Genomic DNA, 23437 nt, shown 5'->3' on the forward strand with positions numbered 1-23437 from the left:
GCACCTGGGTGGCTCAGTTGGTTGAACGACTGCCTTCAGCTCAGGTCATGATACTCAAGTCCCGGGATCGAGTCCCACATCCGGCTCCCAGCTCCATGGGGAGTCTGCTTCTTCCTCTGACCTTCTCCCCTCTCATGCTCTCTCTCACTCTCTGTCTCTCTATCTCTCAAATAAGTAAATAAAATCTAAAAAATAAAATAAAAAAGAATAAAGCTAGAGATTGAAAAGTGAATTTCTACGAAATAAAACAAAAAGACTGAAGAGATGGAGAATAAGAAAGAAAATAGAAGAAAACTGGAGGATCAGTTCAGGACTCCTGCTCTCCACCTCAGAGGAACTCAAGACAGAGAGAAAAATGAAGAAAAGGAAGTTATCAAGCTATAGGAAAAAAATTCTAGAACTGAAGGAACTTCTGTATGAAGAGTATCTGAGTAGAACTCAACAATGAGTAATAGAAGTAATAGTAATAGTAATAGTAATACTACACAAAAGTAAAGTGTGTGCTACAGGACGTCATCATGAACTTTCAAAACTCCAGGGATAGAACTTGCCAAAAGCCAACAAAGAGAAAAGGGGCCACATCTAGAAGATCAGATAAAAAATGGCACTCGACTTCACAGCACCAGAAGCCACAAGACAATGGAGCAACTCTTTCAAATTTCCAAGGGAAATTAATTCCCCGGGCGAGAATTCTGTAATTGTCATTCAGGCAAAATGATAGCATAAAGACACCTCTGTAGGTGTGAATGGTGTGAATTTTCCAAAGCTCTATGTGTGCGCACGCACGCATGTACACACGCCTTTGTATCGCTATTCAAGGAAACTCGTGGAGACTGTGCCCTACGAAAATGAGAGTAAACTAAGAAAGCGGAACAAGTGATACAATATGTGATTGTCTTTTGTTCTTATTTGCCTCCGTTCCCAAATAGCTTTCAGTATTTCAGCTCTTACCTTACTTTGAGTTTTGCAAATGCAGAGGAAAAAACCAAACACCTACTCAACCACGGGAACTGAAAAGTACTGACTTCCAAGCTTTCCCTGTAGCCGGGGCCCGTGACCTAGACTCCATGGATGAGTACACCATGCTGTATTTTGGCAGAGGAGAGGGATGAAGCATGTGCTGTACCGTGGTTATGGCCCTGGCAGCCATGATGGGGGCTCCAAGGTCAACTTGTTGGCACGGACATGACCGAGGTACCAATTGGCATTTAGTGTCAGTGGCAGTAGAGGCAGTCCACCATCAGACCTGCATTGTGGAGTCCAGTGTACCTGTTGCTTTTTTGGTTCAACTTTCTGTTTTTCCTGGAGTTGATAAGCACCTCCTTGTCTCTTTATTTGCTATGTTCGCAATGTACTAATCACCAATTCTTCCTCAAACTCTCCAACAGAGCTGTGAAACTCCTCACAGTGCAGCAAATAAGCCAAATGATCTGTCAGCAACTTTTCTGCTTAATCAGTGAGAGCTGGCTTCTTTACTTGCAACCCAGAACCTTGACGGGTGGAGAGAATGGGCAGGATTCCCACCATCACGGCGAAGCAAAGTCCCAGTGGTGCAACTGCTCAGCCCGTGTGGAGATCAGCCGGGCGAGTTTGGAGCAGTACGGCTGAGGGCACCAGGAGGGATATCTTCAAGAAAAAAAAAATGAAGCTGGTGGATTATTGGACCTGTTTACCGTATTAGGAAGAGTTTCATAGTTCCGTTACAGAGTTGGGGGAAGAATTACGTATTTGCATATAGAAAACAAAGGAATTATATTTGTACATAGAAAATGAAGCAAATTATAAGTGAGGCAACTATCAACTATAGAAATAACAAAAAGTTGAATAAGAAGGAAATAAAACCAGAATATACTATGTGGTTTAGCATTAAACACTGTTTATGTAGTCATAATAAAATAAGCACTTAAGTTTTTTTTGTTTTTTTTTTTAAGATTTTATTTATTGAGGGAGGGAGAGGGAGAGGCAGGCTCCCCGCTGAGCAGGGAGCCTGATGCGGGGCTTGATCCCACGACCCTGGGATCATGACCTGAGCCGAAGACAGAGACTTAACCAACTGAGCCACCTAGGCACCCACAAGTTTGATTAACAAAAAAATGATCACGTAGCTATGTTCGGAAGATGGAGGGGAGGATATATGTGTGTGTGCAGAAGGCACAGTCTCATCTTCTAAGGTCAGAAGTTAAAAGTCAGAAATCGAGAAGTACCCGTGTGAATCAGTTATTTAGAAAATTGGAGACAAATACCCAAAAAAACATCTGTAGTTGGGGGCGGGCGTTTTGGACGTGCAGGGCAGGGGGGCTGCTCTTTTTTTTTTTTGCTGCAAACGGTTTAGCTTTCATTAATTTTTAAAACCACGTGCTTGCCTAACGTTCCTAGATAACAAAACTTTGAAATCCTCGTCATAGGCTCCATATCCACCCGTTAACAGCTGTTTCCATTTTTTCTATGCTTCCTGATATGTTTTGTCCACAAACAGATGTTGCCATGGCGAACGGGGGGCACCTCCTGGTTCCCTCTCTCGGGGGCTGTATCTGCAGGGCTCTGGTACGCAGGTGCCATTGTGATGACTGTCTTCACTCCTGTTAATTATCATAATTTCCCTGTGATTTTTGATTTTCCACTTTCATGAAAACCACAAGCGAGTATCTTCGTACATGTAGCTTCCCCGCCACCCTCTTTGTATTGCTTCCTTAGGACAATTCCCCAATTTCCCCAAATTACCGGACCTAAGAGCGTGGATCTGTCTCTTGATTTTGATGGGTAGTGTCAGATTCTTCCCTGGGCCTCTCTGGGTGGGCCATGAACTGAACATCCTAGGAGATAGTTGGGATCGAATTTTCATGGTAGATAGTTGGCTCATTTTTCTAATGACATCAGAAGAAGTCAGGAGTCTCTCTCTCTCTTTCCCTTCCTCTCCTTCTCTCTCTTTTTATAGAACAGAATTTCCAGAGATCTTTGCTTCTCATTCTTCGATGTCTGTGTATTTGGTTCTCCTGCACTGAGGATTTTTTTTTTCATATTTAAATATTCAAAATAAAAGTTACCATTCTATTAAATAATAGAAGTTCAAGGGAGACCCATTTAAAATGGGAGAGAGGGGGCGCCTGGGTGGTTGAGTCGGTGAAGCGTCTGCTTTTGCCTCAGGTCACGATCCCAGGGTCCTGGGATCAAGTCCCGAGTCAGGCTCCCTGCTCAGTGGGGAGTCTGCTTCTCCCTCTCCCTCTGCCTCTACCCCCTGCACTCATGCCTTCTTTCTCTCTCAAATAAATAAAATAAAATCTTTTTTTAAAAAAAGGTTTTATTTATTTATTTGACAGAGAGAGGGAGGGAGCACAAGTGGGGGGAAGGGCAGAGGGAGAGGAAGCAGCAGGCTCCCCTCCCCCCACTGCAACCCGAGCAGGGAGCCCGACGCGGGGCTCCATCCCAGGACCCTGAGATCACGACCCGAGCCGAAGGCACACACTTCACCGACTAAGCCACCAGGCGCCCCAATAAAGAAAATGTTTTTTAAAAAATGGAAGAGTGCAAAGAAGAAGAAACAAAGCAAGAGGGAGGCAGCGGCGGATAGACCAGGACTCGGGCAGCTCCTGCCCAGCGGACCTCGGAGCCTCCGCTAGTTCATCCGTCCTCAGCCTCCATCCGTCCCATCCCTTTCCCTCCTGTGGCCGGAGCCTGGGGTGTCAGACCGCCCTCCAGACCAGCCCCATCTTCCTAGTCCTGGGCATGGTTTTGGGGGTGTCCAACTTGGCTGGCCTCTGGCTTCTGGACATTTCCCTCCGATCCCCCTTTGGAGACCATTTCCTCCTTCACCTGACCACCACCAGGCCCTGCGCGCGTAGCCAAGTTCTCCCTCTTGCGGGGCTGCTCTTCCTTTGCTGTGCCACAGACACTTTCTAGAACCCCACAAACTGGGGTGGCCAGAGGGGGCAGAGGATGCTGCTACTCCCGGGTCTCTAGGGGACCCACCCTGAAGCGGGTCTCGTGGAAGGTTCTGTGTTTCGGGAGAACAGCTCGCCTGTCCTAAAACTACACCTGTTGGGGGAACCCGGGGCCGGTCCATTTTCCATCTGGTCTCTACCTGCAGTTCTTTGTCAGAAGGTTGTTGCGGGCGGGAAGTTCTAAGGCTGCGGCGCTGGAAAGCCTGATTCCCAGCTGTGAGGAGCAGCCGTGAGGAGCAGACGCCCCTTCCCGGGCGTTTTATGGCAAGTGGGGCCCGAGTTTTCCCGCATTAATCTTGCCCTGCTGCTCTTGCCCGCGACCCTGGGCTCGTGGCTTTGCCACCTCATTCTTGCCTCACTCACTTCCATTTTCCTCACGGCAGCCAAAGCAATTTTTGTCCAGCATAAAGTCAGGGCTTATCAATCCCCTGCTTAAAACCCTCCAGTGGCCTCCCATTGTCGTGATAACAAAATCTGGCTCCACACTGTGCCTGTGAGGCCCTGCAGGGTCGGGGCTCACCGCCTCTCCCTGTCATCCGGCCTCTGGGTCATTGACTCCAGCTGCCTGGTCTCCTGCCTCAGGGCCTTTGCACTTCTAGCTCCAGCTGCCTGAACCCTATTTCATGGATCTTTGCCTGATCTTTCTCATCCTTTGGGCCTCGACTCCAAAATGATCTCTCTTGAGCGCCCTCCCCTGAACTACCATCCAACGGAGGCCCCCCGCAAGTCCCTTTTATTCTGTTCAACTTTTTTCTTACCTGAAGTCATCTTTTCTTTCTTTCTTTTTTCTTTTCTTTTTTTTTTTTTTTTTTTTTTTTTTTGCTTTTCTCCTGTTAGACTAAAAACTCCATAGGATTGGGGATGGTTGTAAAGTGGGGCCTCTGGATAAAGCACCTTGGTAATTCAGCTCTGAAGTGCCTGTGTGCCCCCACTTTGCACATACATTAGGCAACAGGAAAAGCATCCACTTCATTCTCCGAGGAAGAGAGTCTGGAAACAGAACACTTACTAGGAGGACTTTCTGGAGGCTGAGAAGTACCTGAAAATCAGCCCAGGTCAGGAGACCTGGCTTCACGCAGCCTGGTGCAGAAGGCCAGCCCCGATGGCTCCCTGTCCCTTATCCCAGTGACTGCTGCTCTCCTACCCTTCCAGCCCAGGTTGATGGTAGATACTAGATAACGTGCGTAGGCGCTTCGAGATGTTTCTGAGATGCCTCTTAAGCTTTCGGGGTGGTGACTTTCAGCTCTGAAATCTGGGTTTTTGACAGATGTTTTGTCCTGAAGTTCTAAGAGTAAAGCATCTCTCTCTGTAGACGGGTTCACGCTTGCTCTGGAGTAACGGGTGAGGGTACAGGCCTGTCTCATTCAGGGAACCCTCAGGGAGGACGAGGATGTTCACGGCTCGGATAAGCAGGACACAGCTTCCCTTCCCCCCGCTGCTTGTCCCCTGCACCCAGCCGGCTGGGAGTGACTCATGCATTCCGTTGGAAAGCTGTTCCCCAGGGCATGGGACTCCAGCACCAGAAAGCCCATCTTCACATTGAAAAACACTGGGCAGTGGCTCCTACTCGGAGTATCAGCCACACCTGCGATGGCCACGAGAACGACGTGGAACCCCAGCAGACCCAGGAGACAGACTCACAGCCCTAACACAGTGGAACTGCCAGAGAAGCGAGAGGGAGGCCTCGTGGGTCCCGAATTAGGCACAAGCCACCAGCCAGCGGGTGTGCCAGTGCCGGGGAGACTAGGGGATGGGCTGCCACCTCATTCCCGGGCTGCTGGAAGCACTGTGGCTCTGGGATGGCACACCCGTTGCTCGCCCTCCTCTCTTAGAAATAGATGAGGGCCCTAGGGGCACCTGGGTGGCCCTCTCGGTGAAGTGTCTGACTCTGGATTTCAGCTCAGGTCATGGTCGTTTGGTAATCGTGCTGATGATTCGATGTGGGCAGACAGGGCGGTGGTGGTTGACTCAGCAAGGAAGGGTGGCTCATGGTTCATCTTTGGTGGCTGTCTCTAGTGCCTTGAGGTGGATCTGGCCCTCGCTTAGCCTCTCTCTCTCCAGGCTATCTCACGCGGCTCTGGGGGGAGCCTGCTGACCCCCCAGTAATGCACTGGGAGCGGCAAAGACCTCTCCCCTAGGCTCCACGCTCGGGGCTGCTCCTTTGCTGTCTTCACGAGGGTGTTTGCAGGCGGCTCGGATTATTGTGTCTGAAATGGACCTCTTGCCATCTTGTTGCCCCCAGTTCTGTTTCTCCCTCACACTTCCCCTTACTTGTCCCCCGCGAGCCCCCATCCCATCCGCCAAGCTCCTGAATATACCTGATTCCCGGCCTTTCTCATCCCTGGAGGCCTGAGCTCCCCACGCCCCACGGCCTGGCTGGCTTCTCTCCGGTCCTTCCACGCTGAGCCAGCCGCAGCATTCTGGATGCAAATCGCGTCCCGTGCTCCTTTGCTAAGGCCGCCCATCACTCTCTGAGTGACACCCAGGCGTCTCCCCTGCGAAGACGCCCCAGGACGTGGTCGGGCTGATCTCTACACCCCAGCTCCTCCCTGGCCTCCCTCCCTGCCCCACCCGCTGGCTCTAGTGGGCGTGGCCTGCCTTCCGACGGCCGCAGACACGGCTGCCCGCTCTGGTTCTCTGCCTCCCTCCGGGTCCTCTTCTCACGGGGGGGGCTCTTCCCGGCCTCCCCCCAGGGAGTAGGCTCTCTCCATTACATCACCGTTGGGCGTGTTCCCCGTGTTGATAGAATGTGGGATCATTCTCCCTACCTGCTCCGTGTGTGGGTATTACTGTCTCCCCCGTGCACCGCTCTTGGGACTTAATAAATAGTTTAAACTAATACATCTCAGACTGAGTCATATGTACAAAATATCAAATGCGGTGATACAAGGGGGCCAGTTACGTCCATGAGATGAAGTCACCAACAGTAATTGTGAATTCCTGCATTCAGATCCAAGAGATTCATTGAGGGAACCTGACTTCCTGGGAGAAATAGCTAGAAGGTTGGCAGCCAGAGAGCTCAGTATAACCGTTGAAGAACTTTCTTGGGGGAAGGAGCTGATAGGATTTTATTAAGCTAAGCAGTGGGAGTCTGGTACCCAGAACATTCCTCGACAGTTGGCCTGTCAGGCCCCATCCATAGCATCTTTTTTTGCAGAGTACCAGACTTTGGCAAGAGTCTAAAAACTGTGTTGTAGGGAGAAGAGAGGTCCTGAGGTCATCATCCAGGAGAAGGAGCCATCAGACAGCTCCTCGGTACCTCTAGATAACAACACAAAGATCAGGGTTGCCTCCAAGAGGTGGGCCAATTTCCAAGGGAAAGAACTTTCTAAACACTAGAAGCTTCCTAAAATGGAACGTGCAGCTGCAAATGACCGAAAACAACAACGAAATCCAACCCCCTCCCCCCAAAAAACAAAAAAAGACAAACCGTTCCAAGTTTTAAAAAAGTGGGGGGGGGGCATGGAGAGGCTGGGGAGGCAGGGAGATTTTTTTGGCGAATAGAACTGAAGATCCAGGGAGAGCTTCAGGCTTGGCTGGATCCAGGGACTCAAAGGCTGTCTTCAGGACTCCACCACTCTACTGTGAGCTCTCCTCTCCTTCATGGTGGTCTTTTCTCAAGTTTCACCCCTAAGAGCAGCAGGAGGTGGTCACCAGCAGCTCTAGGTGGATATTCTCTTTTCTGCTACTCCAGGAGGCAGTACCTGAAGACAGACACCGGCGTGTCAAAGGCACTGGACTGACTTGACATTTCTCACTCCCATCCTGGAATCACTGTGGCCAGGAGAGGACGCACAGTGATTGGTGGGCCCAGCCTCCTCCTGGTTCCAATCCAGTTCCTGGAGGCGGGGTGGGATGGAGGGTGGAGTTCGGGGCTCTGGGTGGCTAGGCCTGAAGTGGCCAGGAAGTCCGCTTGGCTGAACCACTCCTACTGAGGGTGGGTTGAGTTTGTGAAAAGTCCCCAGCTTCCAGATCAAGAAACTGAAAAGTACCAGCACCCAGAAGCCCCTCGTACCCTTTGACGCTGGGGTGACTGCCCTCATTCTGGGGTCACCCCGTCTCCCCCTCTGCCGCCAACATAGATGAGCTCTGGCTGTGTTCTCTGTGTAATTAGAATCGTGAGCACATACTCTTGTGCCTCACTTCGTTAGTTCGGTTGCACGTTTATGAGATTCGTTTATACCGTTGTGTGCATTTGTAGATCACTCCTTGTCATTGCTATGTAACATCCCACTGGGAAAAGAGACCATCATTTATTTCTCCATTACACTGCTGATGTGCATTTGGGAAGTTTCCAGTTTGGGACTGTTCGGAATAGCAGGGCCGTACACACTCCTGTTTGTGTTTCCCCTTGCACAGGGACTCATGTTTCCGATGAGTGTAGACTGAGGTGTGCAGTTAATTGCTGGGTCACATCACCTGCTCACTTTAATAGATACTGCCAAGACTGGATACTTTGTCCAAGCAGTTGTAGCCATTTGTGTTCTTGGAGTAGTTCTAAAGTCCCCAGATTAGTTGGCACCTTTGTCCCATACGTTGCGGGGTGATGAGTCTGAGCTTCGTGGAGGGTTGGGGCTTGTGAGCAGCTGAACTTGGGTCCTGGGCGCGCAAAGAGAGAGAGGGTTCCTGCTTCCTCCTGTCGCATCTCTGACATTTGGTTACGTCCTGCCCACACCATCCTGGGTCTTCCTTAGGCATGAGCTTTATGCACGGAAGTATGACCGTGCATCCCAGACGGGTGAGGTTAGTTGAAGGCTTCCTTCCACAGCACTATGGGGCAGAAGAGCGAGGGGGTGCATTCGTCTCAGGCACCGCCCCTTTGGCTGGAGTCCCAAGGAGCTCATGCTACTTGTGCCCATCTTGGCCTCAGGATTGAGTGGCCGCAGGTGCCCTGACTTCCTGAGCGTGGGCAGAACACTTGCAGTGTTGGAAGTGGATTCTCGAGGATTCCTGCCCGTCCCTCCCCCCTATTTTGATTCAAAAAGAAAGCCTTTGGCCTGGCCATTCTCAGAAAGAGGAACCCAAAGTAGGATGTGGTTTTACAATCAGGAACTGGATCCCAGTGGTGGTGACATGGTCGGGCCAGCGCGTCGCGCGTGTCATGCATGCTCCCAGCAGATTCTACACTTAGCCCGTTGGCGAGGCTGAGGTCTGGGCCCTGTTGGCAGAGCCCCTAAAAGAACATATCCCACAAGCTACACAATCCCTTTCAGTCATTTTTCTGAGTCATTTACATCTAGGAGGATGGGACCCCAGGGTAGGGAAACCTTTCTCGAAAGAATAAAAACCAGAACGTAAAGGACAATATTTGACTACATCAGCATCACACACTTTTCCTTCACCAAAAAAGGCACCATAAACAAAATGAAAAGATGACTCAGACCAAAAGAAGATATTTCCAACTCACTTAAGCAACAGATAAATTGAATCTGGAGTATATTTTTTAAAAACCCTATAAACCAATAAGAAAAAGACAACTCCACAGGAAAAAAAGGGGCAACATTTATAAGCAGGCTATTTGCAGAAGATAAACATTTTTATGGCTCATAAGGGAAATGCAAATTAAAACGACAAAGGAGCATTCCGTGCGCATCAGATTGGCAGAAACAGTGAATTGGACGAGATACCAAGCGCCGATGGAGATTCGGAGAGTAAGCTGGGGACAGTGCTGGTCCCGTTGCTAATGGGCACCTACCTCTGCTTTCCTTTAGTAAAGCTGAGGCTCTTGTTCTAGCTGTCATAGGTCATGCTAGTGATCCGACAGTTCCCCCAGACCGGTGTGGTCCAGCGTGGTGGCCCCCTGCCAGGTGTTGCTCTTGAGTACTTGGAAATGGGAAAAGTGACCGAAGAACAACATTTTTAAGCGTTTTCTTTCATTTTGATTCATTCAAATGTCAGCATGGATACTAGACTCATTTCTTGGAAAACTTTTTAGTCTGTTTGGAGCAACTTGAGTCCGTGGCCCTCCTTTTTTATCTGTGAAGTGTATGAACATAGAGGTCACGTATTTCCGGTGGAATTGTAGGATCCAAGCTGCAGTGTGCTCAAGTGAAAATACACACCAGATTGCAAAGACTTCATGCCCCAAAAAGAATGTAAACTATCTCATTAGTAATTTTGCCACGTAGAGGGCCATTTTGAAATGACTGTATTTTGGATATATTGGGTTAAGCAAAATAGATGAGTAAACTTAATTTTTATTTTCTTACTTCTTTTGAATGAGACTGCTGGCGACTTTGACATCACCTGTGTGGTTCCCATTGTATTTCTTTGGACAGTGCTCATCCCAACTCTACCTGCACACAAAGGGAGGTGTGTAAGGAGATACATTGTAGCATTGTTTGTAATAACCCGAAAGAGCAGAAACAAACCCTGAGGTTCATCAGCAAGAGAAGGGGTAAACTGTGGTTTATTGACACAGGGAAATAGCACAGGAGTTACAATGAATAAGCCAGAGCTACATGTATCGATGTGGATTAGCCTAAAGAAAATAACGTGGGGGGTGCCTGGGTGACTCAGGGGGTTAAGCCTCTGCCTTTCACTCAAGGTCATGATCTCAGGCTCCTGGGATCGAGCCCCGCATTGCATCGGGCTCTCTGTTCAGCGGGGAGCCTGCTTTCCCCTCTGCCTCTGCCTGCCTCTGTCTACTTGTGATCTCTGTCTGTCAAATAAATAAATAAAATCTTAAAAAAATAATAACTTGGGTTGCAGGGTGCAGAAGACTCACTCTTCAGAGCTACTCCTACCAAGTTTAAAAACATGCAAAAGTGTTGAGAATTGTTTGTGAATACATATTAGTACAATCAAAGTATAAAAACATGCATGGAAATTACACATAACCAGAATCCAGATGGTGGTAGCTTGGGCGGGGCGGGAGTGGTGGTGGAGATACTCAAAAGACCTTTAATTGTGTCTGTAGCATTTTATTACTGAAGAGTGGGTATGACTGAGGGGGGGATACTTCAACAAGTTGTTTGATGGCCAAAGCCATTTTTAAGCCACTGGGTTTCTGGTTAGGAAGTTTCCAAGAGGGGCACCTGAGTGGCTCAGATGGTCAAGCATCTGCCTTCTGTTCTGGTCATGATCTCAGGGCCCTAGGATAGAGCCCCGCATCAGGTCCCTCTGCCTGTTATTCCCCTTGCTTGTGCTCTCTCTGTCAAATAAAAAAAAATGTTTTTAAAAAGAAAGAAAGAAAGTTTCCAAGAACTGCAGCCTTTGGTCCTTCTCGAGTCCTGGGCTGTCTGACCAAGGATGCGGCCATCCCCCGCCTCTGTCTGCCAGCTGGGGGCCGTGGCGGAGTGTCCCGCGGGTGTGCATTCCTGAGAAAAAATGATTTGGAATGGGTCTGTGGGTGTCTTGAATTTGGGCCACTGTGCTGAGGGATGGAGGGTGTCGTGAGGCGGGGGGCAGAGTCTGGGGGGCTGTAGGAGCCCCGAGCCACCCCAGGCAGGACGAGGCCCCAGAGGGAGGCAAGTTTGGGGCGCCCACAGGAGAGACTCCTTCCTGAATTTCCTGCCGCCAAAGGTCCCGACATTCGTATTTTCCAGAGAATCCTTTCAAAGGATTCATCAGCATGCTGAGGATGGCTCATTCTGCCTTTTCTTCCTTTTCAGGACAAGCAGGGTCTGAGAGGTGAGAGAGCAGAATGCCCCCTGGGGTTGACTGCCCCATGGAATTCTGGGCCAAGGAGGAGAACCAGAGTGTGGCTGTTGACTTCCTGCTGCCCACGGGGGTCTATCTGAACTTCCCCGTGTCCCGGAATGCCAACCTCAGCACCATCAAGAAGGTACGATCCCCACCTTCGAGCTTGGAACTCGGAGGGCAAGACAGACAGACGCCCAGGCTCGGATCTGAGATCCGATAAAACAGATTTCAGAAGATAAATAATACCTAACATTTGTTTACAAGCTTACAGTTAGAGCGCAGCCCGCATTCTGAATTCAGCTTCTCCCTTTATCAGGACAGGATTACAGTTGCTGGATTCCAGTGGGAGCCTCGGGGTGTGGTTCCCATGGTGGCTTTCCCTTTTCTCCATGACTGTGCTATCATTTCTGGAACCGATCCCCAGCCCTGGCCACTTGAAAGAGTCTTATCAGTCTTTTCTCTGTAGAGCTGTCATCGTAGTAAACATCATCTTTGGAAATAGTTTTGGGTTTTGTTGAATAATTTTCAGGGGTGGATTACTGAGTCAAAGGGTTAGACATCTGGAAAGGATTTGGCAGAGACTGTCTTGTGATCTCCCAGAGGGCTCGTCTCACTTGCGAAGTGTGGGATTTAGTGGGTCATGCCAGAGGGCAAGACCTCAGCTCAGAATTTTAAAAACTTACACTTGGGAGTGGAACAAAAAAAGAATAAAAAGGAAAGAAAAAAAAAAAAAAAGGAAGAAAGCAGTAGATCATCTTTGAGGTTTTCTTTTTCTTTTTAAATTTCCCCTTCCTGGGAGATTTCTTTAAAAATTAAATTTTGGGGGGCGCCTGGGTGGCTTAGTGGGTTGAGCCTCTGACTTCAGATCAGGTCATGATCTCAGGTCCTGGGATCGAGCCCCGTATTGGGCTCTCTGCTCAGCGGGGGGTCTGCTGCCCCTTCCTCTTCTGCCTGCCTGTCTGCCTACTTGTGATCTCTCTCTCTCTCTCTCAAATAAATAAATAAAATCTCTTCCCGCCCATTTCAAAAGTAATATGGATGCATTGATTGGGGCAAAGAGGGAAAAGTAGAAGGAGGGAAAAAATCACCTGTGATTCTGCTTTTTTTTTTTTTTTAAAGATTTTATTTATTTATTTGACAGTAGATGGAGAGGCAGGCAGAGAGAGAGAGAGAGAGAGAGAGGGAAGCGGAAGCAGGCTCCTCGCTGAGCAGAGAGCCCGATGCGGGACTCGATCCCAGGACCCTGAGATCATGACCTGAGCCGAAGGCAGCAGCCCAACCCACTGAGCCACCCAGGCGCCCTGTGATTCTGCTCTTATGAGACAGCCACAGTGAACACTTGGGCTGTTCTGTTTTCTATGGAGTGTTGTTTTTTGTGATAATTCCGGTTATGAGCTTTTTTTTTTTTTTTTTTTATCTGAGTGAACATAACCTCTTTCTCATGTGATTAACTCTATTGTAAGGGTAATCTGTTTTTCCTGAGCCATACGTGCATTGCTACTACAGTTCCGACAGTGCAGAAATACAAGACGCCTGGGTCCCTGTGCACACCCCAGTTTGCTTTTGGCGTCTCCATACTTTTATTTCTCCGAGAGGCCAGCTGGTGAATATTCTCGGCTTTTCTGGCCATCTGGTATTTATTGCAAACACTCAACTCTGCCAGTGCGGGGCCCAGGGCGGCCTTAGACACAGCAGGTATGAGTGGGTGTGGCTGTCTTAGGTAACTGGGGAGTGGACCAGGTTTTGCCTGCAGACCCTACTTCCTCTTGTCAAATCCTGCTCTCTATTCATTACTATGTTTATTCGAGTTGTTTTTATGGAAATGGGCTTGAATTATATCTGCTGTTATATGCCTTGGGTTTTTTTTTTTTTTTTTTAAGATTTTATTGATTTGGGACGCCTGGGTGGCTCAGTTGGTTGGACGACTGCCTTCGGCTCAGGTCATGATCCTGGAGTCCCGGGATCGAGTCCCGCATCGGGCAAAGAGAGACAGAGAGGGAACACAAGCAGAGGGAGTGGGAGAGGGAGAAGCAGGCTTTCCGCTAGGTGGAAACCCTGATGGTGGGGTTTCTAGATTCTGGGTCATGCCCCGCCCCCCAATCCCTTTGTGCTGATGGGCCATAATTATCCATCCCCTGTGGAAGATGAATAGGGCTGGTCTCCTCTTTCCCGCCCTCTCTGTGACTCAGTGCTGAACACCTTTGCACTAAAACTTGACCATTAGATGGCTCTCCCAGGGGTCCCCTGGGGACACCTCATCCTGAGGGCACCTGCTGACCGCCCTAACTGAACACAGCCCATAGAGGGCTTGACAGCTCTCTTGGTGTGTTCAGCTTTTCTGAATCCATTGCCAACATTTGGAAATCAGAACCCCAGAATGATTATCTGTGGGGCGGGGGAGGGGGTTGCCTGGAGGTCATGTCTGGCCGGCTATCTCTCAAGAGTAACATACAGGGGAGACTGGGCAGGCTTTCGGCATGGACCAGGCGCCCTCCACAGAAGGGCAGCGATGGAGGCTTAGGGGACCCATGGGGTCAGCGTTCATGGGGTCTGGAGAGGACAGGGTTTGGGGATCTCGGCTTTGCCCTCTGGTCGGGGTCATGCAGGGCCGAACCACCAGGCTGAGGCCTGCCCCCAGCCACCTCGAGGCTCCCCATGGCCCTGCATGCCTTGGCCGGAGGGGCTGACCGGCCGCTGTCCCGTCAGGTGTTGTGGCACCGAGCCCAGTATGAGCCGCTCTTCCACATGCTCAGCGACCCCGAGGCCTACGTGTTCACCTGCGTCAACCAGACCGCGGAGCAGCAGGAGCTGGAGGACGAGCAGCGGCGGCTCTGCGACATCCAGCCCTTCCTGCCTGTGCTGCGCCTGGTGGCCCGAGAGGGGGACAGAGTGAAGAAGCTGGTCAACTCCCAGATCAGCCTCCTCATCGGCAAAGGTGACCCGCGGGTGGGTGGGCTGGCCCCGGCTCCCGGCCCTAGCCGCACCGCCACCCCACCTCCTGCCCCTCGTGCTGACCCAGCCTCCCTGCTTCCCAGGCCTCCATGAGTTCGACTCCCTGCACGACCCCGAAGTGAATGCCTTTCGCACCAAGATGCGCCAGTTCTGCGAGGAGGCGGCGGCGCGGCGGCAGCAGCTGGGCTGGGAGGCTTGGCTGCAGTACAGCTTCCCGCTGCAGCTGGAGCCCTCGGCCCGGAGCTGGGGGGCCGGCACCCTGCGGGTCCCCAACCGGGCCCTCTTGGTCAACGTCAAGTTTGAGGGCAGCGAGGTGAGCCCATGGCCCCTGCGGGGCACGCTGGCCCGTCGGCAGCGCCCGAGCTGCGGGGACATTTTCCCGTGAGACTTCCCAGCCTACCCCCGCAAGCACTTGGGTCCACTGTCCTCCCGGTGGCACTGGCTGGGACTTGCAGGGCACCCATGCCTGCGAGGGGCTCAGGCAGATGTCCCACGGGGCAAGTTGGACGAGGCCGAATGACCAGACGGCCTTGGTCATGGGTCCATTCATTCGTTCAGTAACTGTTTCTGGGCTGTCGGCCGTGTGCCTTCATCAGACTCTGCCTCACGTTCGGGGCGGCGGTGGAGGGTCCGGGCTGGGGGGGGGGGCGCTCATTCCAGACAAATAGGCAGGGCCACCCTCTGCGTCCCGGAAGCCATGGGCCCTCTGCGAGGGTGGAGGGCTGACCCTCCCCCCTCCTCCTAGGAGAGCTTCACCTTCCAGGTGTCCAGCAAGGACGTGCCGCTGGCGCTGATGGCCTGTGCGCTCCGGAAGAAGGCCACGGTGTTCCGGCAGCCGCTGGTGGAGCAGCCCGAGGACTACGCCCTGCAGGTGAACGGGAAGCACGAGTACCTGTACGGCAGCTACCCCCTCTGCCAGTTCCAGGTGAGGGCTGAGGTCTGGGAGGGGCCCTGTGCTCCCGGGCTCCCCAGGGCCCTGGGCCAGGGCCCGGCTGGTGGGGGGGAACTGGGCCTTTGGGGGTCACAGCCAGAGCGTCCCCTCGCTGGGCTGCCCTCCCCTGTGCCCCAAGGAGGGCTCCATCTTCGGGAAGTGGGGGGGGGGGGCAAAGGGTCAGCAGGAGAGGCCGGGAAGGCCTGGGATCAGCAGTGGGGGCATCGGGGAGTCCCCGGGGCTGAGGCCTGGCTGGGGCTGCCCCGTCGGCCGCTCACTGTGCCCGCCATCCCCCATCACAGTACATCTGCAGCTGTCTACACAGCGGGCAGACCCCCCACCTGACCATGGTGCACTCCTCCTCCATCCTCGCCATGCGGGACGAGCAGAGCGACCCCGCCCCCCAAGTCCAGAAACCACGCACCAAACCGCCCCCCATTCCCATGAAGAAGGTGAGCTGGTGCCTTCCACCTCCCCTGGCCTCCATCGCTTCCTCCCCGCTGTTGTCCGGCCCTGGAGCCTAGTGCTAACGCTGAGGGCTGGGCGCCGGTCCAGGGCCCCTCCTCTCATGCTCCTTGGTGGGTCGGTGTTGAGAGCTGGGCCTTGAACTTGGCCCTCCACCAGTGTGCAGGGGCAGGGGGTGTTGTCTGAGCTTCCCAGGGCAGCCCCCGGGCCCGGCTCATGGGCTGCCCTTCTGTTCCTCCTGCCCCCTGCACTGGAGAGAGGGAGGCAGAACACCATGCCCAGCAGAGCTCAGGGGTCCTGGGCACCTGCACGGCAGGCTTTTCTGGCAGATCGTGGTATCGTCGTATCATGGGGGGGGGCATCTAAGCCTTCTCACCATCTGGCAACACGCACCCCACCCATGAGTGGCCAGGGGCGCCAGCCTCGGGAGCTTCCCCGGGATTCTTCTGCGTTGACGGCCCTGCTTCTCCCCCTCTGGCCCGCCCCAGCCTTCTTCCTTGTCCCTGTGGTCCCTGGAGCAGCCTTTCTGCGTGGAGCTGATTCAGGGCAGCAAAGTGAATGCCGATGAGCGGATGAAGGTAGGGGCTCCTAGGGGCAGCGGGGATGTTTTCTGCACAAACAAGGTGGCTGTGGTCTAGAGGGGTGGCAGAGGAAGAAGGGGGGGGTCACATGAAAGCCACCTGACCACATTACCCAGCATCCCTGCCTGGGGTGGCTGTGAGCCACTTCAAAACAGGAAGGGGGGAGGGGGGCTGGCTGGCCGGCCAGAGGCTAATTCGTAGAAACCAGGCTCAGCGAGTTCTGGGTATTTGACTTGGGTGGAAGTTGTGGGGCCAGGCCCAGGGAAGTGGGAACAGCAGGGTCTGGGAGGTGACAGGTGCGGAAGAGGGGTGGCCCCGGCTGGGCCCGACTGGGCCCTGGGGCCTTGGGACTCCCAGGAGGCACTTGGGAGGCGTGCTGTGGACCCCGGGGCGCCAAGCCCATTTCGGGGGTTGGTCACACACCCCATCTCCCTCCATCCCCAGGAGGGGCTTACTGTCCCATTTGCGGGACGTTACTCCTGGGTCCACGGAGGTTGGTCTGTTGGTGGAGCACTTTCTGTCGGGGTGATTTCACAGCAGGCGGGGCTGGGTTTCCCAGACGGCACCCTGGAGCCCTGGCTGGAGGCGGGTTTCTGGCTGGGCCCAGAGAGCTGTCAGGGCAGAGTTGGAGGACACAGGGCAGGGGTGTTCTGGTGAAATGAAACCCTGCCTGCTCGCGGGGCTCCTAAGATTCTGAGCAGTGGAGGGAGCTCGCAGGCTGCAGAGCAAGAAGGACCCCTGGAGTTCCCAAACCCCAGTAGGGAAACTGAGGCCCCGAGCAGGGAAACGACAGAGTCTTGGGGAGCCCATGCATAGCCCATGTGCCCTTCCCTTCACCCTGTGGCCCCTTGTCCCACCCAAGCACTCAGCTGTCCCCCTTCGGTGCCGCTTTCTTCCGAGTGGCAAGTGGGATTCAGCCCCGTGGGAGGTGAGGATGTGCAGGAGCTTGGAGCCTTAGGTGGGTGCGAGAGCCTCAGAGGGGCAAGGGAGGCGGCTGTCTGGCACCCGGCCCCCGACACCCGTGCCTCCCGCAGCTGGTGGTGCAGGCCGGGCTCTTCCATGGCAACGAGACGCTGTGCAAGACGGTGTCCAGCTCGGAGGTGAGCGTGTGCTCCGAGCCCGTGTGGAAACAGCGGCTGGAGTTCGACATCAACATCTGCGACCTGCCTCGCATGGCCCGTCTCTGCTTTGCACTTTACGCCGTGATTGAGAAGGCCAAGAAGGCTCGCTCCACCAAGAAGAAATCCAAGAAGGCGGTGGGTGGGGTCGCCTGGGAGGCTGGGGCCAGGCCTCTGGGAGCTGGTGTGCTGTGACCCAGGGCCACCCCTGTCCACTCCCAGCAGGGGTGCACCTCGGGGATGGGGGATGGGGCGACCCTCCCTCCTACACCCCACCTCCCCTTCTGGCCACCATCCTTGCCATGTGTCAGCTCTGGGTCTCAGGGCTGACGAGCAGCGGTGAACTCAGAGGCTCCTGGGGGAACCTGGAGGCTGCCCTCTGGGCTGGATGGACAGACGCACTGTACGCACAGGCAGCAGGGTGTCCTGAGTCAGCTGCCAGCAGGGAATGAATGGGGGTTGGGCACTGAGTCACCAGGCCCAGGATGTGACTGGACACTGAGCCACACCGACTTATCCCACTGAGCCACACCGACTTACCCCACTGCTGAGCTGGGCCAGCCGTCTGGGGCTGGTGTGGTTGGTTTGGGGGCTTCTCGAGAAACCCGAAGTAGGGGTGCCTCTGGGAGCAGAAGGGAGCCGAGAGGTGGCTGATCGTGCTTGCTTCCTCCCAGGGAGTCTGGGCGAGGGCGGGGAAGCTCGGCCTGAAGGCGTTGGCCGTCCTGCCGGTGAGCGAGCTGAGCCTCTGCGGTTGCTGGCCCTGACCTGCCCGTGCTCTTTCCCAGGACTGTCCCATCGCCTGGGCCAACCTCATGCTGTTCGACTACAAGGACCAGCTCAAGACCGGGGAATGCCGCCTATACATGTGGCCGTCAGTCCCAGGTCCGTCCAGGCGGAAGGGAGAGGGTGGGGGAGCGCGCTCCCAGAGGGGGCCATTCCCCAGGCAACTCCCGTCTGTCCCTGTGTCCAGACGAGAAAGGGGAGCTGCTGAACCCCGCGGGAACCGTGCGGAGCAACCCCAACACAGAGAGCGCTGCGGCCCTTGTCATCTGCCTCCCTGAGGTGGCCCCCTACCCCGTGTACTACCCCACCCTGGACAAGGTCAGCCCCCTCGCCATCCAGGGTCTGCGATGGTCCAGAGGCCGTGGGACTCAGGATGACTGTTCTTGACTCTGCCTCTGGGCTTCCCGCCACCCATCCCCTGAGTTGCCCAGGGCTGGGGCTTGGTCAGCACGCACAGTTGGGGACTCCTGGATTCTCCAGAACCCGCATGTGCTCTAGAACAGGGGTTCTCGTTCAGGGCCATGTGGCTCCCCAGGGGACTTGGGGCAAGGTTCAGAGACCCTTTTGGTTGTCCTAGCTGGTGGGGGAGATGCTCCTGGCATCTGTGAGGTGGAGGCTGGGGATGCTGGGCACAGGACAGCACTCACCCCAAGGTCAGGGGTGCCGAGGGGTTGACACACACCCTCTGCCCTCCACCCCACATCCCGGGGGGCCCTGCCAGGGCTGGCCCAGGGTCCGGGTCCCCGCTGACATGGAGCCCCTCATTGCAGATTCTAGAGCTGGGGCGGCACGGGGAGCACGGGCGCTTCAGTGAGGAGGAGGTGAGCCGGGGGCCGGGGGCGGGGGGCGGTGGGGCGCCCGGCTGGGCCGCAGCTCACCCTGCCTGCCCCCCTCAGCAGCTACAGCTACGGGAGATCCTGGAGCGGCGCGGGTCCGGGGAGCTGTACGAGCACGAGAAGGACCTGGTGTGGAAGATGCGGCACGAGGTCCAGGAGCGCTTCCCGGAGGCGCTGGCCCGCCTGCTGCTGGTCACCAAGTGGAACAAGCATGAGGATGTGGCCCAGGTGGGGGCGGGGTTGGGGGCGGGGGCTTGTGTGCGGAGGGGAGGGCCTCTTGCCCAGGGGCACCTTGACCGCCATCGGGCTCCCCCAGATGCTCTACCTGCTGTGTTCCTGGCCCGAGCTGCCAGTCCTGAGCGCCCTGGAGCTGCTGGACTTCAGCTTCCCCGACCGCCACGTGGGCTCCTTCGCCATCAAGTCTCTGCGGAAGCTGACGTGAGTCCCCCAGGCTCCTGGCTCCCGGCTCCTGGTGCAGGGGGTTCTGTCCCGTGTGCCCCGGCGGGTGGAGCCCCGGTGGGTGGAGCCCGTGCTGGTGGCGGGGGTGTGGCAGGTTGGACTGCAGGGGGCCTGGGGTCTGCTCAGGTGAGGCCGGCCTTCCTTCTCCGCAGGGACGATGAGCTTTTCCAGTACCTGCTGCAGCTGGTGCAGGTGCTCAAGTACGAATCCTACCTCGACTGCGAGCTGACCAAGTTCCTGCTGGACCGGGCGCTGGCCAACCGCAAGATCGGCCACTTCCTCTTCTGGCACCTCCGGTAGCGCACCCCTTTGCGCCCCCCCCCCCCCCCCCCCCGGCCTGCCGGCCTTCTGTCCCCTGCTCCAACCCGGGCCATGGCCCTGCCAGGCCTCCGCTCAGCAGTCCCTCCCTCTCTTTCTCCCTCCAGCTCCGAGATGCACGTGCCCTCCGTGGCCCTGCGCTTCGGCCTCATCATGGAGGCCTACTGCAGGGGCAGCACCCACCACATGAAGGTGCTGATGAAGCAGGTGAGGCACGGGGTCTGCCCCTCTAGAGCACCCCCCCGGGGGGCGGGGCCGAGGCTCGGAGCCCCGCCCCCTCTTGGCCTCCCACGCGGGGCCCAGCGTCTGGTTCTCCCTGCAGGGCGAGGCGCTGAGCAAGCTGAAGGCCCTCAATGACTTCGTCAAAGTGAGCTCCCAGAAGACCACCAAGCCCCAGACCAAGGAGCTGATGCACCTGTGCCTGCGCCAGGAGACCTACCTGGAGGCCCTGTCCCACCTGCAGTCCCCGCTGGACCCCAGCACGCTGCTGGCTGACGTCTGGTGAGCCCCGCGCCCCGCCCTGCTGGGGGCCCCCGCGGAGGGCGCGCTCCCCGCTCACTGCTGTCTGGCCCGCAGCGTGGAGCAGTGCACCTTCATGGACTCCAAGATGAAGCCGCTGTGGGTGATGTACAGCAACGAGGAGGCGGGCAGCGACGGCAGCGTAGGCATCATCTTCAAGAACGGGGACGGTGAGCAGGCGGGCGGGGAGAGCTCTGGGGAGGCCGCCCCCCACCCCCCAACCGGGCAGGTGGGCTGAGGAGCTGGGGTCCTGGCACGCTGGGGGTGCAGAGCCCCCCAGAAGCTCCTGCTTTTCCTTCCCGGGGGCCGGCTGCCCAGACCTCCGCCAGGACATGCTGACGCTTCAGATGATCCAGCTCATGGATGTTCTGTGGAAGCAGGAGGGGCTGGACCTGAGGTGAGAGGCCGTCCTGTCCTCCGCTTGTCGTCGCTGCAGGCCTGGGACCCTGTCCCTTTAGAGGCATCCGCTGTCCAAGCCAGCACGGCCACCTCCGTGGGAGAAGCGGTCACTCGAAGAAGAGCGGAGGCCGGTTTACATTAGGGCCGAGGGAGGCGATAGGCCGTAGAGGGAGGGTGGAGGAGGGCAGGCCTGGCACTCCGCAGCGGTCTCGCTCCCGGGTTTCCTTTGTCCCACGCGTCCTGGGCCGCCTGCCTCGTCTTGGGAAGCAGTGGCATCCTCTTCCAGACCACCTGGGTTTCTCTCTGAGCAAACATGAGCTCGGCCAAAGTGCCGCCGTTTCTTCCTTGCGTGTTGGATGCTGGGGCTGATCCCTCCCGGAGCGCCCCCACCCCCGCCCCGGTCTAGGCACCCAGGACTCCTCCCCAGCACTTCTCCCCTCCCTTGCAGCATCTCCTGGGGCTCTTTTGGCTGTACTGAGCTGCTCTGGGTGGGGCGGAGTGTTGAGCTGCCCCAGGGACAGCCTGTGACCTGGGCATTTCCCTGCCCCTCCTCCCCTCTGGCTAGGATGACCCCCTACGGCTGCCTCTCCACCGGGGACCGCACAGGCCTCATCGAGGTGGTGCTTCACTCAGACACCATCGCCAACATCCAGCTGAACAAAAGCAACATGGCGGCCACGGCTGCCTTCAACAAAGATGCACTGCTTAACTGGCTCAAGTCCAAGAACCCTGGGTAGGCTCTGGGCCCCGGGCACAGAGGCCTCTCCTTTCCAAAAGCTGCTGTTTAGGAGTCAAGGGTGAGGGGCAGGGCCGTTGACAGTCCTCATGGCTTTGTGGCTCAGCAGAGGACCAGGTCTGCTCTGTTGGGACGGGGCGGGTCTCCCTTCCCCCAGGGGTCAGTTAGCTGTTAGGGACGGGAAATCACCACCAGATACTACGGGGCCGCAGACCTGCCGCTTAAGCTGGCTGAGCGGAGTGGTTCTCTGACCTTGAACCACTCATGAAACTGTGCACAGCTGGTTGCTTCACCAGCCTGGCTGGCCCAAGTCCTATGTCTCCGTGTGGCCCTCCCCACCACCGTGAGTGGACCGGTCTTGGCTTCCTTCCCCGGGAACAGGTTAGTTGGACAGTTGCCAGGTGTCCGAAGGCCGAGGCTGTGGGAGGAGCCCAGTACCGCTTCCTCCCTGTCCCATTGGTCCCGGCGCATCATTAGGCCAGATTCAAGGGGAGGGGACATAGGACCCCCCTTTTGGTAGAATTTGCTGGGAAATGGCGTGGCCCTGGTTGGTCATCCCCCTTCCCACCAACGCACACACAGGGAGGCCTTGGATCGCGCCATTGAGGAGTTCACCCTCTCCTGTGCTGGCTACTGTGTGGCCACTTACGTGCTGGGCATCGGTGACCGGCACAGCGACAACATCATGATCCGTGAGAACGGGCAGGTAGGGGCAGAGCCTGCGGCCATGTGGGCGGCGCCCCGGGCCCTCCCCGCACCCCCTTCCCCGACCCGCGCCCTCTCATCGCCGACCACTCGTCCTTCCCCCTTCTTAGCTCTTCCACATTGATTTTGGCCACTTTCTGGGGAATTTCAAGACCAAGTTTGGAATCAACCGTGAGCGAGTCCCGTTCATCCTCACTTATGACTTTGTGCACGTGATCCAGCAGGGGAAGACGAACAACAGTGAGAAATTCGAAAGGTGAGGGTGCTCGGGGGGTGGGGGGAGGGCGGCGGTCCCGGGCTGGGCTCAGGGTCAGGTCCTGCAGGAAAAGGTGGGGGTGCGGTGGTCGGAGTGGGGGCGGTTTCCAGGGCCTGAGCAGGGTGGGAATGGTGGGGAGCACTCGGAGCCCCGCCTCCCACCTTCCTGCATCCCCTGCAGATTCCGGGGTTACTGCGAACGCGCCTACACCATCCTGCGACGCCACGGGCTGCTGTTCCTCCACCTCTTTGCCCTGATGCGGGCCGCTGGCCTGCCTGAGCTCAGCTGCTCCAAAGACATCCAGTATCTCAAGGTAAATGCCAGAGGGTCCTCCCGGACAGCCCCACCTGCCCCCGAGTCCCCAAGGCCTGCCTGTGAGCACAGCGGACCCTACCGGGCATTCCCCGCACGGGTTCTTCAGGCCTCCCATGACCCGGACCCCACGGGACACTCCCCGCGTGGGTTCCTCAGGCCGCCTGTGACTCAGCACGGGGCCTGGTGGCGTCAGCCTGGTCCTGTTGCCAGTGTGTCGGGACCTCCCTTGGCCCACCCTCTTGTCCCGCATTGGCTGTGGTGGTTCTGCTCAGACAGGAGCGTGGGATTAGATACCTTCCCTCTTCATTTATTTTTTTTATTTTTTTAAAGATTTTATTTATTTATTTGACAGACAGAGATCACAAGTAGGCAGAGAGGCCGGCAGAGAGAGAGGAGGAAGCAGGCTCCCTGCCAAGCAGAGAGACCGACCCGGGCTCGATCCCATGACCCTGAGATCATGACCTGAGCTGAAAGCAGAGGCT

The 23437-nt window shown here is 55.7% G+C and overlaps 1 protein-coding gene across 4 annotated transcripts in view; it reads left to right on the forward strand.

The window, feature by feature from the left end:
- The window catches only part of PIK3CD (phosphatidylinositol-4,5-bisphosphate 3-kinase catalytic subunit delta), a 51368-nt gene that overhangs the window by 25797 nt on the left and 2134 nt on the right, over window positions 1–23437 (forward strand). For 3 of the 4 annotated variants that reach the window (XM_059135457.1, XM_059135459.1, XM_059135458.1), the window contains 21 exons: window positions 11552–11724; window positions 14289–14517; window positions 14618–14847; window positions 15280–15459; window positions 15768–15917; window positions 16419–16508; window positions 17546–17767; window positions 18415–18511; window positions 18600–18730; window positions 19183–19233; window positions 19309–19476; window positions 19565–19686; window positions 19860–20003; window positions 20133–20232; window positions 20348–20526; window positions 20602–20714; window positions 20863–20941; window positions 21509–21676; window positions 22262–22385; window positions 22495–22640; window positions 22821–22953. In XM_059135457.1, the coding sequence (XP_058991440.1) occupies window positions 11584–11724; window positions 14289–14517; window positions 14618–14847; window positions 15280–15459; window positions 15768–15917; window positions 16419–16508; window positions 17546–17767; window positions 18415–18511; window positions 18600–18730; window positions 19183–19233; window positions 19309–19476; window positions 19565–19686; window positions 19860–20003; window positions 20133–20232; window positions 20348–20526; window positions 20602–20714; window positions 20863–20941; window positions 21509–21676; window positions 22262–22385; window positions 22495–22640; window positions 22821–22953 (2997 nt within the window). In that variant the 5' untranslated portion in view covers window positions 11552–11583. The remainder of the gene's footprint in view (window positions 1–11551; window positions 11725–14288; window positions 14518–14617; window positions 14848–15279; window positions 15460–15767; window positions 15918–16418; window positions 16509–17545; window positions 17768–18414; window positions 18512–18599; window positions 18731–19182; window positions 19234–19308; window positions 19477–19564; window positions 19687–19859; window positions 20004–20132; window positions 20233–20347; window positions 20527–20601; window positions 20715–20862; window positions 20942–21508; window positions 21677–22261; window positions 22386–22494; window positions 22641–22820; window positions 22954–23437) is intronic. The other variant, XM_059135460.1, reaches the window with a different exon arrangement.

The sequence above is a fragment of the Mustela lutreola genome, chromosome 10 (genome assembly GCF_030435805.1).
Source record: "Mustela lutreola isolate mMusLut2 chromosome 10, mMusLut2.pri, whole genome shotgun sequence".
NCBI classification, from domain to species: Eukaryota; Metazoa; Chordata; class Mammalia; order Carnivora; family Mustelidae; genus Mustela; species Mustela lutreola.